Source organism: Lycorma delicatula, chromosome 2 (assembly GCF_047948215.1).
Source record: "Lycorma delicatula isolate Av1 chromosome 2, ASM4794821v1, whole genome shotgun sequence".
In the NCBI taxonomy this organism is placed as follows: domain Eukaryota; kingdom Metazoa; phylum Arthropoda; class Insecta; order Hemiptera; family Fulgoridae; genus Lycorma; species Lycorma delicatula.
In genome coordinates, this window is record NC_134456.1 from 112,045,865 (window position 1) to 112,062,593 (window position 16,729).

General features: G+C 30.4%; 1 protein-coding gene across 2 annotated transcripts in view; it reads right to left on the reverse strand.

Annotated features, from left to right (window-relative positions):
- Positions 1–2,217: 2,217 nt before the first annotated feature.
- The window catches only part of LOC142319137 (MPN domain-containing protein), a 57,141-nt gene continuing 42,629 nt past the window's right edge, over positions 2,218–16,729 (reverse strand). For both annotated transcript variants that reach the window (XM_075356088.1, XM_075356089.1), the window contains exons 8-11: positions 12,977–13,225; positions 6,393–6,553; positions 4,064–4,156; positions 2,218–3,653 (exon numbers count right to left, since the gene is read on the reverse strand). In XM_075356088.1, coding sequence (XP_075212203.1) covers positions 2,652–3,653; positions 4,064–4,156; positions 6,393–6,553; positions 12,977–13,225 — 1,505 coding nt within the window. In that variant the 3' untranslated portion in view covers positions 2,218–2,651. The remainder of the gene's footprint in view (positions 3,654–4,063; positions 4,157–6,392; positions 6,554–12,976; positions 13,226–16,729) is intronic.

A 16,729-nucleotide genomic window follows, 5' to 3' on the forward strand; every position in this document is an offset into this window, starting at 1 on the left:
ATTTATAAAAAAAGGATGAACATGTAAAATTGTAGTTAAAAAATATTTTCAAACTAATCAGTAGAGTTTTATCATTTACTGAATTAAAGCAAAAAATAGTATAACAATACTAACGTGAATCAGAGTTAAATGGTACATCACATTTCAGTGGTGTATTCTCTTCTCTAAATTAGATAAAGTCTAATTTGAATGATCTGATTTATGTTGCACTCTGGAAGGACATTTTGGAAATTATTAAAATTACAGTGAATTGTAACAGTAAATTTATTTTTGCTACATTAAGGTTAGAATATTGATGAACCAATAAACAACACAAGTTGTTCTCAACGCAATTCCTGTCACAATTCCAACTTGCCAGCAAAATGATACAGTAAAAGTAGCCATAAGGTGTACAAATCTAATCATTTTTTAAATAATGATTTGTTTTTACCATTTTTAATATTCACATCTTTAAAATATGAACCACTTTATAAGTAATTTAAAATACTTGTGAAATAAATACTTCATAATAATTTATTAAGTATTATTGAAATAAGTACTTTATATACTTATATCAAGTACATCACATCAAATAATTTTTTTTAATCTCAAATAATTTGGGACTTTTCTGCAGAGCTGATATAAGACTTTCTTATTGATGTTATGAAACTTAAAAACCCTTAAGTAAGATGAAATAACTTCTGGAATAAATGGTTATGGAATATAAAATTAAAATTATTAAAAGTATCTTTATAACATATACTGCAGTATTTAGTTGATTGTTTGTATTATTACTTAACTAATACTGTCTACTGAATATTATTAAGGCATTGAAATTCAAAAAAGACCATTTCAACTCTTTCTATTTTTTTATGCATATAACTTATAATCACTTATTACAAAAACCGATTTAGTAAAACTATTAATGAAGGTAGTATAAACTAAAATTTTAACAGGAATATAAAAAAAAATTACATAAATACTTAAATTAAAAACATACATACATTCATACACACATACATGGCATATGCAAAGACGAGTACTTCGTAATATTACAGAAAAAATTATTTCATTTTCTGCCTAAATACTGTCACACTGGAAAATTAAAAAAAAATATTAAGTACAATGAATATAAGTACAGGGATGTCAGATTCCTTTGAATTTGTTTGGGGAGGGTAACCTCCTGAGGAATTACCCTTTTAAAAGATTATGTATAAGATGTTTTAAAAAGGTTTTAGCTACTGGTGAAAATTTAAATATACAATTAAAACTGATTTTTTTTCAGTTTCGATGAATTAAAAATTATTCATTGTGGTAAATTATTCATATAAATGTTACTAAGGTACATTCATATAAATTTCAAATTCATATGATCAAAACTTGTGTATTTGGTGAACTTACTTGAAAAAAAAATCTTGTAACTCATTAAATGAGTTTAAAAGAGTTCTTTTATTAACATACAGACATACATATTTTTCGTCGTATTGTATGAACTAATACAGTACAATGTATTTATTGTATGCATTTTGTCAAAATGCATATTGATACTGAAAAATGTAAAAAAATATAATTCATCAACAGACAGGTTGTGATTTCATAAGTATTTCATTAACACTTTCAGAAAAGAATTTTCCAAAAATCAGGAACCCTTAATTTTTTTAAATAAGCATATAGTAAAATTATAAATAAAATTAAAATTATTTTATTTCTTTATTTACTGTTTCTTGAAGTACAACTTGTTTTAGAAAAAAAATTAACAAGGAAAGGAAGGATCTCTAAAAAATATTATTTTTTAAATGAAAATAAGTCCAGTAGTTCCAAAGTTTGTAACACACATAGATAAAGAAATGGTTTTTGTGTATTGTAACTTATATTAGAATTTTAAAAGAATTTTAACTTTTAATTTTAAATTTTAATTTTTGGACATTTTTTCCATTGTACAAATTATAGATATAAGGACTGAATAATATAATTGCACCTTTCTATTAAATTAAATTTTATATCCATACAAATATTGTTTGGATTTTGAAACATTGTACTGAAAATGTTTAAAATTTTCTATAAAAAGTTAAAGATTTACTTAAGTTACATTAATCACTTCACTATAGTACCTATTAAATAGTAAAATGACTATTTAAATATATTATTCAATTGTAAAATTTTCTAGTAATGACAAACTGTTTTTTTTTTTAATTTTCATGTGTAATATTAGGTTACATACATTTTTTGTAGAAAAAATTATACAATGGAGTTTGCACACAACTTATATATCTTTCAACATTTTGTAAAAATTGATTGGATGTTTTAAAAATTACAGACAAAAAATGATAGTATTTTATATAACAACAAATAATATTTATCACTATTATGCAAACTATTTTTAGAAAATTAACTGGGGAAATAATGGAAAATAAAGGTTACTCCTGTCAATCAAAAGTAGTAGTAGGTTTTACATGTGGTTTAAAAGCAGGAAAAAGTAGAAATCAATATTAACTATTAATACTTATAATTACATATAAAAATAATAAAATATTTATAAAATTGAAGACATTACAAATTAATCTATAATAATACAAATTTATAATAAAGAGTACCACTTAATAAGTCAGACTTATGCTTTGCAATAGACACACTAAATTGTACTTAATGAAATGCAAGTCATACTATCACCATTAAGTAGTTTGACTACTTGTAACAGCACACACTTTATCAACATTGTTTAAATGTATTTCATCAAGTTTTTGAATTTTTGCAGGCGAGGGTAGTTGCGGGGAAGGTGTTGGAGGAGGGCGGGTGTGTGGGGGATTGGAAGGTGGCAGAAGAGATTGTGAAGTAAGAGAAGGGACAGAGAGAGACTGCAAAGAATGTGAAGATTGAGGGAGGGTTTGTGTTGTATGAGATGGTTGTGATAAGGACTGTGATATGTGTGATGGCTGAGAAAGAGTTTGTGATGTGTGTGAAGATTGTGATAAAGAATGTGATGAATGAGAATGTTGAGAAAGAGATTGTGGAATATGTGAGAGAGCAGCAAGAGATTGGGATAAATGAGAGGAAGGAGTAAGACCCTGTAAAGTATGAGACTGTGTACCATGTGATTGGTGAGTATGTGTTGATGTTGGATGAGACAATAGACTATGAGATGAAGCAATATGTTGGTGTAGATTATGGGACTGAGACACATGTGACAATGGTCCATGAGAAGAAAGCGACAAGGATTGAACTGAAGCATGGGTTGATGTACCGTGAGACTGTTGGTGAGAATGTAATGAATGAGGTGTTAATGCATGAGACACAGTGACATGAGAAGATGGAGTAGTAATAAGCGGTTTAAGTATGCTTATAGGTGCATTAGGAGATGATGTCGGAGCGGACGGAAATATAGCAGAGAGGCTCATAAGGGAAGCTGGAGATGGAAATTTACCACTTGCAAACAAAGCACTTGCTAATTCAGCTCCCAATAGTGTTGTAGGCTTGTTAGCTGAAGGAATAGTAATAGGAAGGCTAGTCGGCAACAATAACGGTGTTGGAGTCGGTTGAGGTATTGCTGGAGGAGCATTCTGTGTTGGAGGGGGCTGTGTTTCTCCAGTACTTCCTGGGGATATCAGCTCACTAAGATAACTCCATAATGTTCCTCCACTGCTCTGATCACGAGGAAATTTTGAACTCAGAGTATTCTACAAAAATGAAATAATAAACAGTTACACTTAAATATATATTTAAAAAAGTACATTACCTACAGAATTAATAATTACAGATGCAAAATTCTGAAGTTTTATCTGCAGCTGGCATCATTTTTCACTGGGATTGGATGCATCTTCAACTCTACAATGTTACATAAATTTGATGTAAAGAGATAATGTGAACGAACAGCTAAAGTTATGTAATAAATCAGTTTCCACTGACAACAAAAGTTAAACAATACTGGTTGTTGTTGCCATTAAGTAGCTGCATACTATAGCGGTGACATTTAAGGAAAAATCTATAGCAGTCAATACCATTTAACAGTAAAAAAAAAGGTTAAGTAATAAATAAAATAATAATCATTGCTAAGATTACTAAAATACAAAAAGGAAAATATACCAACCTTCAATTTTTCCAAGTATGTAATTCCACTTTTATACTTTTCAGAAAAGTTCACATAATCTTGTTCGACTTTATAAAAATCAGCACACTTTTTCTGAAAAGAAAAAAAATGTTATCTTGTAAGTTTTTAACTACAATAAAAAAGAAACTAAAACAACTATCTGGAAAAATACTTACAAGAAAAATGGTCTGTAAAAATGTACAAGATAACACAATGGATGAATAGATTGTAATTTATTCATGTTGAAATTTACATCAGAGGATAAGGATGGGTAGAGGCAGAATTGAGGCAAATTAAACTAATTAAAAGATTTAATTTGAATAGTATAATCAAACTTTATTGTATCTGTTTACCTTCAACCTCTTTTTTTATTATGTCTGAACGCACTAGATCCTAAGGTATTACAAATATATTACGTGAGTCTATCTTCTTCTTCTCCTAGAAACCACAGATCCCAATGCTTATACTTGCATTTTTGTATGATTTTAATGGATTAAAACATCTGTACTAGTCTCAAGCTTTAAAAATTAGTTATAAAGTTTATTAATTCCGAAATCTATGCAGAGTACATCATAATTTAAAACCAAGTTGTATTTCTCTTCATAACATTTAGTAATTTATTTTTAAATTTACTTTTTAATCATTTTTTTATGTCATTGATAAGTTTTCTATTTGTTTTCATTTACATTATCTTTTGGGAAATGATTCTATAGCCAAAAATAAGAAAATATGTTCATATAAACATGGGTCAGAAAACAGTTTGTTAGAAAGTTTTGGCTTGCAAACATTTAGCCCTGTTTTCTGTTTCCTCTGTTAAATTAAACCGTACTAAAATTCTTGGGGTAAATTTGGTGCTTTCTTATGGTTTTTGTTCTAAGAAATTGAATAAAAAGTGATCCCAGACTTCTATCTCAATTTGATTTTAAGAAAAATGTGGTAAAACATGAAAAGGTTTTGTCGGAAAATATACTTTTTTAGGTTTGATATAAATTAACTTTGTTAATTTAACAAATAAAAATTTCTAGTTAACTTTGTACAAAATTTATATACATAGAATAATTGAAACATTGTATAAAAGAAGCTACTACTATTAGGAATAAAAATGATGCTATTAGATGTGCCCAGCTAGCATGAATTCGCTGAGCTGAATTATGCACTGAACAGAATGGTAGCCATATTGAGCAATGCTTTGAAGAAATGTTTGCGGCTTTATCAAGTAACCATTATGATATTTAATCATTTTAAGGAAAAAACCAAAAATTATGTGATTTTTATTTTTTTTTAATCTATATTTTATTCATTTTTTTCCTGTTATTGATAAGTTTTCAGTTTGTTTTCATTTACATTATGTTGTTCAAACATTGATGAAAACTGTTCTGTTAAAAACTGTATCACTTTTCCGATCCAGTTTGTGGGTTTTGTTTCTAATTAAGCAATTTTAGTATGGTTTAATTTCACAGAGAGAGCAGCAGAAAGCAAGAATAAATGTTTTGCGAGTCAAAACTCACTAATGAATTGTTTTCTGACCCATGTTTATATGAACTTTTTTTCTTATTTTTGGCTATAGAATCATCTCCAAATAGATTGCCATGCAATTAGTAATTAGCCTACATATAAAGATACATACATAATGATTTTGTACAAAGATGTGCCAAGGGCCGAGTATAACTTACATGTATCCTTTATATAGTCAAATAACAGAATGCCAAGAAGGAAAATACAAATAACAGTCCATGTATATACAAGTATGCATCACTCTACAAAAGGCTAATGAAAGGAACATGATGCATATCTTAACATTAAATTAAAAGTACAGTTAGGTTGTTGCATTTTATACATTTTATTTTATATCTAAATAAAAAATTTTTATTGAAATAAAAATTTCTAACAGTTATGCATGATTTCTAAACTAAAAAACCTTTTATTATGGATGAATACAGATTATGAAAAAAGAGTTTGACAAGAGAAACTACAGTTGTTTCTCTTGAAACATATTATTCTTAAGAGTAATGTTTGTTTAATGCACAGCAAGATAACTTCAAGAGCAAGACAAAAGAAATAAATAAAAATCAACACCATCCTTTAAATCTTGAAGAAGAAACCTTTAAAATACTATTTTAAAATCTAACAAATTTTTTTGAGTTTTTACCTACATCTTTTGCATACACAGATTATTTATAATTTATGTAGTTAATTAGCATGTTTTCTGTATTTAAAAAGCAACACAACTATTGCATAAAAGGCAATCAAACTTATCTGCACATGGAAAAAATAAAAAAAGTTCTTAAATAATAATAATAATAATAATAATGAACAAAAATTAAGTTACCATTTCTGTGAGTGCATCTTGTGAGAGATAGTTATCCTGAACAACTGTATATGACATAAGCATTGGTTTCCCATACTCATGTGGCTTGTTCTCTGGTGGAGGCATGACCCAATAGCTAATCATAACTGATTCTAAACTAATACTCTCTTTATTATAGGGAGCTACAATAAAACAAAAGTAAATCAACAGTAAAAATAAATGCAAGAAATTGCTGATTAATAAATATAAAACTTTTTATCATTGATAAAACACAATGATATAATATAACTTAACTCTTAACTTCAAAATCAGCTGATTTGCGATGATGAGTTCACCACTAGACCAACTGGTGGGTTTCCATTAGGATACTAAGTCACACACAAGTCAGTATGATCTAAGTCATACACTTTTCAATTTAAATGGAATTTTATTAGGAATCTATTTTTCTTATAGATATAATTGCTAGAATAAAGATAATTATAAAAATTAAAATATGAATAGCAATAATAATAACTAACAAAATAATAAACAATCATGATAAGAACTAATAAATGCACTGATTTTTATATTTCACTTAGTTGGCTGACCCTTCTGCTTTATTTGTTTGCCTCAAAATGACTAAGAGAATTTAAGCCTGTTTAAATGAAATATTGTACTAGAATACTCTGATTTAGATCATAAAAATCATATACTTTTATAATAATTTTTAAAATTATAGAGGCTACAATTTGTAAAAATGGAGAAAATCTTACGATTTTCCATGCATAAATGCTATTTTTATAACACCACTTTTAATAATTTATATTTCAGTTTTTTTTTTTTGGAGCAGGAAAATCTGCAATGCAACTGAATTAGATCACAAAAACTTAATGAAACAATTTTTAGTGGTAGGTTTTTTCAAGCATTTAATTATAAAGAAAAGACACACATAATTATGAATTTGTGATAATGTACAACTTTTTCCATGAACTTGTTCAGAGAAAGAAATATAAATGTCTGTTCAATTGAATGAGAAACCTTCTATATGTTACAACAGACAGTCAGTGGATAAGAATTCCCCAATTTAATGTCTGCCATTGCATAAGGGTAGAATAATACACGATAAGATCTGCTTTAAAGGTTCTATGACTGTTTATGCCAATGCGTAAAGTTGTTTTATTTTCAATAATGTTTTTGTAATTATTTTTATCTGCTGTGGTCGCAATGTTTCATAAAAGCAATTTCTATTTAACCACATTAGCTTTAGCTGTTTGTTGTTATCTCTAATTTTAATGTTGTCAAGTTCTTAGAAATATACTTTTCTTTGTCTGCGACCACGTCATGTCCTCTGCTCATTCGTATTCAACAATTTTTATCTGTCTTACATAACTCTTTTAATGGTCTGCTTGATTATAATATTAATTTTCTTTCTTACCCAAACTTCCCGTCTATGCTAATTTCTTTGTCTTACCAATACCAGCACACTAGCTCTTGTTGTCAACACACACACTCTCTTTGGTCTATTGCCTTCTTTGTTTCCCCCACCTCTCACCACGCCAGCTTTGGTCATTCTAGTCCTGACTTTTACGTCGCGCGGATCCTGGTCCTCTAGCTGGAGGACCAGGCTTTGATGTTCTCTCTCTCACTCGTATAATGTTAATACTTTCGCCGTCTTCATACTCTTATAAACGTTGCGGTATTTCTCTGTCGAAATTTTCTCTAGTTCTACTCGCCAGTGTTTCGTGATTTCACCGATCTCTATGTTTTGTTTTGCCTCATTTCTTTGTTAAGTTAATCTTAAAATTCTGTATTTTACGTCTCTCTTGTAAGTGTTACAATCGCTACAAACTGACAATTCTATCGACGCCGAATCTTCTCCAGCTGCTGATTACATTTTTCATCGATGCAGAATCTTTCCAAACTCGCTACATTTTTGAGACGCCACGTACTGTTCAACCTCTAAACCACGCCTTACCCCTGCATTCCTGATACACCACTGCGGACTACGCCCAGGATTACTGTATGTATTCATTTACCTTCATTCACGAGTTCGTCTCTTGCTAATATTTGTGTGCTACAGGCAAGTTCAATTTTCATTATTTATTACGTTAAACAGTTATTTTTATCAGTAAAATTTGTGGAACATTCAGTTCATGGTACCTTACGCATTTCAATTTCAAGTTTAGTTTGAAACCATTTATTCACTTAAGTGCAGTCACGACAGGTGACATATATAAGGTTGTGTCATCGTTCAGCTGCAATCTATTTTTCGTGCTTAATTATTTCAATTTGTTGTTATTGTAATTAACTCTATCATTTAATCTTGTAACTTGTTAATCGCTGAGATTAATCCTTTTCTACTCATGAACTGTATTCATAATACTTCTCGTAAATTAACCTAAAGCAAATTACTCCTGATGTGCAGTTATGTTTTAGGACTTTGTAATTTTATATTTTCAAGAATGCTTATTTACCAAAATGAACTCTATTTATATTATTACTTATTTTAATGTGATTATATTGTAATTAACTCTTTTTTATACTAAGAATTGTTGTAATTTATTTTTCTAAGTTAATGACATCTGTTCATTGCTAATTTTCATATTACAGTATATGTCAGTAGTGCAACTGTTTTCCAGTTACACTTTTCTATTGATGTTATGTTTTAAGTATCTAATTGAAAATAAGGTGTTATGTTCTCTTGTTTTCAGGCTTTGTTAAATTGTATATTTAAACAAATATATATTCATGTATTTTCTCATTTAATATCATTGTTCATATGTTGATTCAGCTGATATTTATTAAGTATCATTAAGTTATGTTTATTTCCTAATTTCATTTAATTTAAGGTTATGCTTTAACATAAGTTCAGTTGTTTTACATAATTAAAGTCCAATTTCTTTTGGCAAATACAAGCTCTGTGTTTTTTTGTTAACTTTACCCAACAATGACTATTATTTTAAATAAATTATTATATATGTATAGTAACTTACAATATGTTAATGAGGACTATTTGAACTATTTGTATATTTAACATAACTACGAGGTTGAATCAAATTTAAATGGTAATTTTGCTATTCTACACAGTAAGTAGTTCTGAGCTGGATGGCAGAGTACAGGGTTAATGTTTAATCTGGGAAACCAGCTTGGTTAGCTCCTCCACTCTGTTCTGTCATCAGTACAGCCATGACTGAGCAAGAGGTTCTGTTGTCTGTTGCACAATGTAATCATATAGTAAAACGGTGTTAAACCTGTGGAAATTTTAACTTGTTTAAAGGTGCAGTTTGGGTCGCTACACTCTCCCAGAAACAAATGTATTCGTGGGCCAGACTAAGAACGGGCGAGAAAGTGTAGAAGAAATTGAGTCATGATCGACACCCAAGATCAAGTCTCACAGCTGACAATATCCATAACGTTCAAGAGCTTATCGAAGGTAATTTCCAGTTCACTGTTGAAAAACTTACATCAGTAGAGGGTATCAGCTATGGGAGTGCTCAATCCATTATCACTGATCATCTTGGCTTTAGAAAAATTAGTGCTCAATGGGTTCCAAGGTTGCTGACTGAAAATCAAAAACAGGTCAGGTTGCAGATCTGTAAGATTTCTGAATGGATTTCGGCAAATAGAGAACAATTTTTTGAGGTGCATTGTCACATGTGATGAGACATGGATCCATTATTACACTCTGGAGTCAAAAAAGGCGAGTAAGGAGTGGCAACAGAAGGATGAGAGCTGCCCAGTGAAGGCCAAACTAGTCTGTCAGCCAGAAAAGTTCTTGCAATGATTTTTTTTGACTTAAAGAGAGTTTTACTCATTGATTTTCTCCACAATCAATAAACGGTGAATGTAGCTTACTATTATTGTCAGCTGCAACAGTCAACAAAAGCAGAATACCAAAACAAAATTATCATCCTTCTCCATGACAATGCCAGGTCGCACACCACGATTTTGACTTGACAAGGGATAAATTGGAAAAAATGCACTGAGAAAGTCCAGATTTGTTCCCCTGTGACTATTTTTTGTTTGCGCCCTTGAAAGAACTGCTTAGAGGGGAATGATTTGAAACAATAAAGATGTCAAGGAATGTGTGCACAATTGGTTGATGACTTGTCCTTAAACTTTTTATGAACAAGAAATATTCACACTTCCAAATCATTGGCAAAAGTGAGTAGATCATGCAGGACACATATATAGAGAAACGAAGAAGGTACGAATTGTATATATTATTAATCAATAAAATTAATTATTAAAAAAAAATTACTGTTTATATTTGATTATCCCTCATATTGAGAGTGTTATTATTAACATTAATAATGCTAACAAAAAAGTGGAATTAATGTTTTGAAAAGTTTGGATAGATTAAGGTACACCTAGCAGCAGCAAGAAATGTCCCAGCAAGTTCTGTATCTCTTTAAAAGATCTATCTGCAGATCTGTTTTCTACAGTAATATGTATAAATTAATTAACTAACCTACACTTCACCTTAAGTATACTTCAGTTACTTCTTGTTTTTTTCACTATTGTAGAAAGTATGGAAGGCTTTAAACACGCGCACGAATTATTTATTTCTTCGAAAGATTTATACTTCTAATCATGATTTATCTAAAATTATATTTGTGGTTTGGGGATAAAAAAGGAAAACATTGAGGTTAGACCAGTGTTAAAAAATCACAACTCAAGAAACAGCTAAAAATGTTCAGGATTTTGAATCTTTTGTTGTAAAGGTTTTTGTTTTTGTTAGTATACTAACAGAATAATTTAACTACAATTGGCAAAAACATTTAACAAAATCATGTGTAATGAAACACAAACTATGTAACATTTTTGTGGCAGGCCATAAGTCCATTTTTTCCTAATTATGAATAAAAATAACTACATCAATTAAAGTTTCTATTGATTCAAAATAAGTAAATCGTATAGCCTTGCAAACTTTTAGTGTGGAGTAAGCTTAACAGGTCTTATTAATATTCAACAACAAATTGTAAGTGCAACTACAATCTTGTGGAGGTTTAGTTTTTTAGTAAAAAAAAATTGTTAATTACATCTTTCACTGATAAGGTTCTAGGTTCAAATACTAACCTAGGTATAAACCATTCTTACTTAAAAAAGAAAATAACTTTTTTTTGTAAAATAAAATATATATATATATATATATATATATATATATATATATATATATACACATATACACACGAGGTCTGTAAATAAAGTAATGATATAGTTTTTTTTTTTACTGCCTATGTGGTAACATTGTAAAGTTACTAGTAAACATATGGTAATATGAACAGCTGATTTATATTAGGTATTAATATCTTTAGTCTATTGTTGCCATGTGAGACGTTGTTTACGTCTCACATGGCAACGAGTTTTTGTTGTGCGTTACAAAATGAGTGATAATTATCAGCAAAGTTGTGCAATCAAGTTTTGCATTAAACTCTGTGAGAATGCTACTGAAACTTTTTCAAAATTGAAAAGGGCATATGAAGATGAAGCTCTATCACGAACCCAAGTTTTTAGGTGGTTTAATGCATTTTAAGATGGTTGTGAATCAGTTGCGAACGATCCACGTTCTGAAAGTTCTTTAACGTCAAAAAGTGAGCAAAAAAGTGTTGTTCTTTAATGACAATGTTGAGCAAATCGGAGACTTGATATGGTATGACCAGTGATTAACTGTCAGAATGATAACAGAACTGTAAATCAATATGTTTACCCAGAAATTCTTGAAAGATTGTGGAAAAGAGTTGCTGCATGAGACCAGCCATCAAAAACAACTGGATGCTGCATCATGACAATGCATCTTGTTACATTGCACTCTCAATTTTTGGGTTTTTGGCAATGAAAAACATTCCTGTAGTTCCTCAACCATCCTATCCACCTGACTTGAGTCCCTGCAACTTTTTCCTGTTCCCGATTAAAGAAAAGACCTCAAAGGACACCAATTTGGAAAAGTAGAAACCATAAAAAAAATATAATCAACCATCTAAAGGATATTGTGGTTTCTGAGTTCCAACACTGCTATGAAGAGTAGGAAAATCATTTGAAGTGTTGCGTAGCTTCCCAAGGGAACTATTTTGAAGGTGATAGAGTCCATGTACAATTGGATTGTAAATAAAATGTTTTTCTTAACCAGTCTCATTACTTTATTTACAGACCTTGTATGAATAAATCATTTAATGTCTTTGTATGTTTGTAAGTTTTGTATTGCTGTCAGTGTCCTGTTTTCTTCTTTTGTCAATACATACAATCATTAAAAAAAAAAAAAAAATCACTTAGATAACAACACAACTAACAGCTGCTGACAATATTATTAAAAGAATAAGGATCTAACATCAATCCTGAAAATAAAGTAAGATTTTTGATTAGAATTAGTGATTACATTAGTTTAAAAAAAAAAAAATATAGATTTAATTTCTTCCAATAAAAGTACGTTATTTTTAAAATTAGTTATAATAAAATCATTAGTTTTTCTAAATTCTGGCAGCAAATAAATATATACGAGTGAGTATATTTCAACAATTTTGAAAGCAATTTTTTCAGATTACAAAAAACCAAAATTACAAGTTACTACTACATTCACACACGTACATAATTCACTTATGATAAGTTTAAATCACTACTAAACTTACAACAAATAATTCCAATACAAGGTGTATAACTGGCATCACTGTTCCCTTTCATTCTGATTTGATATTCAAGCTGAGAATCAATATCTCGCAATGTAGGAGTAGCAGGAGCATAAGGATGTGAGTGATACCAACCAACTAGAGATAACCGACGTTGTTCCAATCCTTTACATATTTCTGCTTCCACTAAAGGAGCTGATTCTCTATCACTTAGTCGACTCCGACAAGGAAAGGCATGTGTTACTGCAAGGTCTGAAAGTTAAATTTTTTACACAATGTGAAAAAATAAATCTTTTTTATGACCTTGAAGAAGGCAAAATAAATTATTAACTAATTTGAACCGGTTATACTTTAAATATAAAGCATAAGAAATGATAAACAGTTATTGAAATAAATTAAGTAAAGAAAATTTCTTAGAACTGTTTACAAGGTATAAAGTTTTAAAATTAGATGTGCATTTAGACTATAAACTACTATTATTAATAGGCAAAGAGGAATTAGCAAAATGAAATAGAAAATACAACAAAAAAAACTTAAAAAGGAATGAATATAAAAAAACAAATACTTTGTGATGATAAGAATAAATTAATTTAATTTCCAATTTACAAACATAATAATAACAAAAATGTTTAGCTAAAATACAACCAAATTCTTGATTTGATAAAATTCAAGTCAAAGTAAAAGGATGTCTTAATATAGTAAATATTTATATATGATACAGTTTACCTCAAGGTCACAAACATATAAATGTATGTGACCTTACACAGCATTTAAATGTTCAGCACTGTTCAAGAAAAATGTCTCAAATTAACTTTAGTCAAAATAAAAATTAACTGTACTTGTAAAAAAAAAACTTACATAAAAATTTATTATACATTTTTAAATTCAGCAAGAATATTAGATATTGGTCCTGTGACATCAATGGAATGACAATCTTTTAATTCATCAGTGAATTTTTCCTGTGATTACTAATAAAGCAAGTTTTTTAACTATCTGTTTCTTAATTTTAAAGATATTTTTTAGAACTTTGGTTTTGAGTACATTTATTTCATGAACAGTTTCTAAACAATATTAGGCTATCAATAATTTCTCTTTGTTTTGTATCTATAATGAGGCAATTGCTCCTTTATTTCGGTTTCAAAATATATTCTAATTCTACTTTACTCATTTTTATAGTAATGATAATGAATTTTTTTACAATTAAATGAACATTGTGGTTTTAGATTTTTATTTGTGATAAATTTCTTGAAGTTTTTCCTTTTTTTACTTACTTTTGAATTATTCTTTGGTAGATTAAAATAAATAATATATAAAGTAGTTAAATTAATGGCATTGCATGAAGAATTTTGGTTTATAACTAAACAAGATCATTAGTTTGCTAAAGTGAGATTAAGCTTAAGATCAGCAATGAGGTAGTGTAAGATCAAAGTAAAATGTAAAATGAAAGTAAGGTAGAAAAAAAATAATTGTAAATTTTAGTCAGCATCATTAAAACTCAACCTGACGTACAGAGTGAGTGAAAAGTCCCTTTACATGTTAATAGCATAGTACAATTAAACATTTAGATAAACATTGTTATGAATACAAAAAACTGTATATTTTTTACATTGTTGAGCAGATTGACTATTATTATTTCCCACCATAAGCTGAGTCCTGCGCATGTCACTTCAGTTAGTGTAAGAAGGGGCTCAGATAGTGATCGCGCCTGGTATAGCTAACACCACATGCTTCCTGGATATCTTTGAAAAATAAGAGAACTAAACAATCACTGCTAATGCCTCTAGCAACCCAACAACATGCTTGAAAATGGAGCCAAAAAGAAATTTTAAAGTGTTTTGTGGTACTCCTAGAAAACAGATTGAGTTGGGCAAAGCATACAAACCACCTGGTAAAAAAAGGTGAAAAACGTCTTGGCCTGGTTAAGAGAATCACTGGTACGAAGTGGGGAGCAAACCAAGGAATACTGTCTATAGCGTATAAAAGTTGTGTGAGGCCAGTTCTCGAGTACAGAAGTGAACTACTCATTACAGCACCGAAGTTCAGTGCTTCCACAAATCAAGTTAATATGCGTCAGGAATTGATTTTAGAAGGCATACAAGCCATTTTACAGTGGATATTGGCACACTGTGGATTACTGAGCAATTAAAAAGCTGATCACATAGGTAAAGAAGATGCCAGATGGACAGCATGATAAGCCAATATCTTTTGTGACAGAAAAAATTAATCAAGTCTCATGGGAGAGTTAGAGCAGAAATGGCGGCTAGAGTTAAAGGAGAAGCAATGTGCATCATTACTTGATGAAAAGGGATGAGTGCCAGTAGATTTTCCAAGGGGTGAGGCCGCTGGCCTCTGTGGCACAAGTGGTAGCGTCTCAGTCTTTCATCCAGTGGTCCCAGGTTCAAATACTGGTCAGGCATGGCATTTTCCCATGCTATTTGTCATTTATCTCATCCTCTGAAGCAGTATCTAACAGTGATCCTGGAGGTAAAAAAAAAGGGGATGAGGCTGTTCCCCAGTTTCGAATGAAGACAGGGCTTGACTATCTCCAGAACCACCTCTACCAAATTGGAGTCACTGAATCAGCAACATGCCCCTGTGTCGACAAGAGTCTATGACAGCCCTGCATCTATCAACCTGTCCTGAATTACGAATTACAGGACATTAGAACCACAGCAAAGAGTAAGAGTGAAGTGTATTGGGCTGTTAGACATTGCAAGGCGTAATTGGCCCAAGACAAACAAAGCATAGGATAAAAAAAAAAGTTAGTGTGAGAAGGACGTGACAGTCTCAAGTTAAACCATAGTGGATAAAAGTGCTTTTACTGTTGAAGAGCGTTTGATGGCTTCTGTGTGGGTTCATGAACATCAGAACACAAAGAAGTCATTTTGAGCGACTTCACTGTGTAGTTTGGAAAACCGCTGCCATCACAATCAACGTTATCTGCATGGGAGAAGAAAAACTTTGCGATGGGAAGTGTTCTTGATGCACAATGTAGTGGAAGGTCTACAACTCAACTGAAACCTGTGTTGCTGTGGCAGAATCAATTAAACGATCACGGATGAAGTCAACCCATAAGCAATCTGCAGAATTAGGCATCCTGCGATCAACTATGCGAGACTACATGCGGAAAGACTTGAATGTTTCATGTTTTCGGCCATCTTCAGTAGTGAATGAGTTGAGTGATTGTGACTTGAAATATGTGTATGCATGTGAAATGCTGCTTGTATGCTTCCCACATGCAAATGATAAAAAAATGTTATGTTCTCTGAAGAGTATGTGATTTATCATAGCTCACAAAACCATAACATCTTTTTTGGGCAAAAGACAATCTGCACTTTTATGAGGAAATCGAGTGCAATCCACTGCATGTTATGATTTGGGCAAGGTAAATGGCAGACCATCTGCTTGGACCATATTTCTTTGATGATTTAACCAGCACAGCTATCTTCACATGAATAACAGGTGGTTGCTTCCAGAATTAATGGCAAGAGGAATAGCTGATATCATTACACTTCAACAAGATGGCACTCCACAACATTTTGCTGTGAGTGTCCGCACATGGCTAAATGAACTATTTTTAAACCAATAAATGAACCTTGAACCTTTGTAACAATGTTAATCACAATAAATGTTAATGTTAACCAGACATAAATGTTGAAATATACTGTTTTTTGTATTCATAACAATGTTTATCTACAAATCTAACTATACTGTGCTACTAACATATAAAGGGACTCTTTGCCTACACTGTATGTA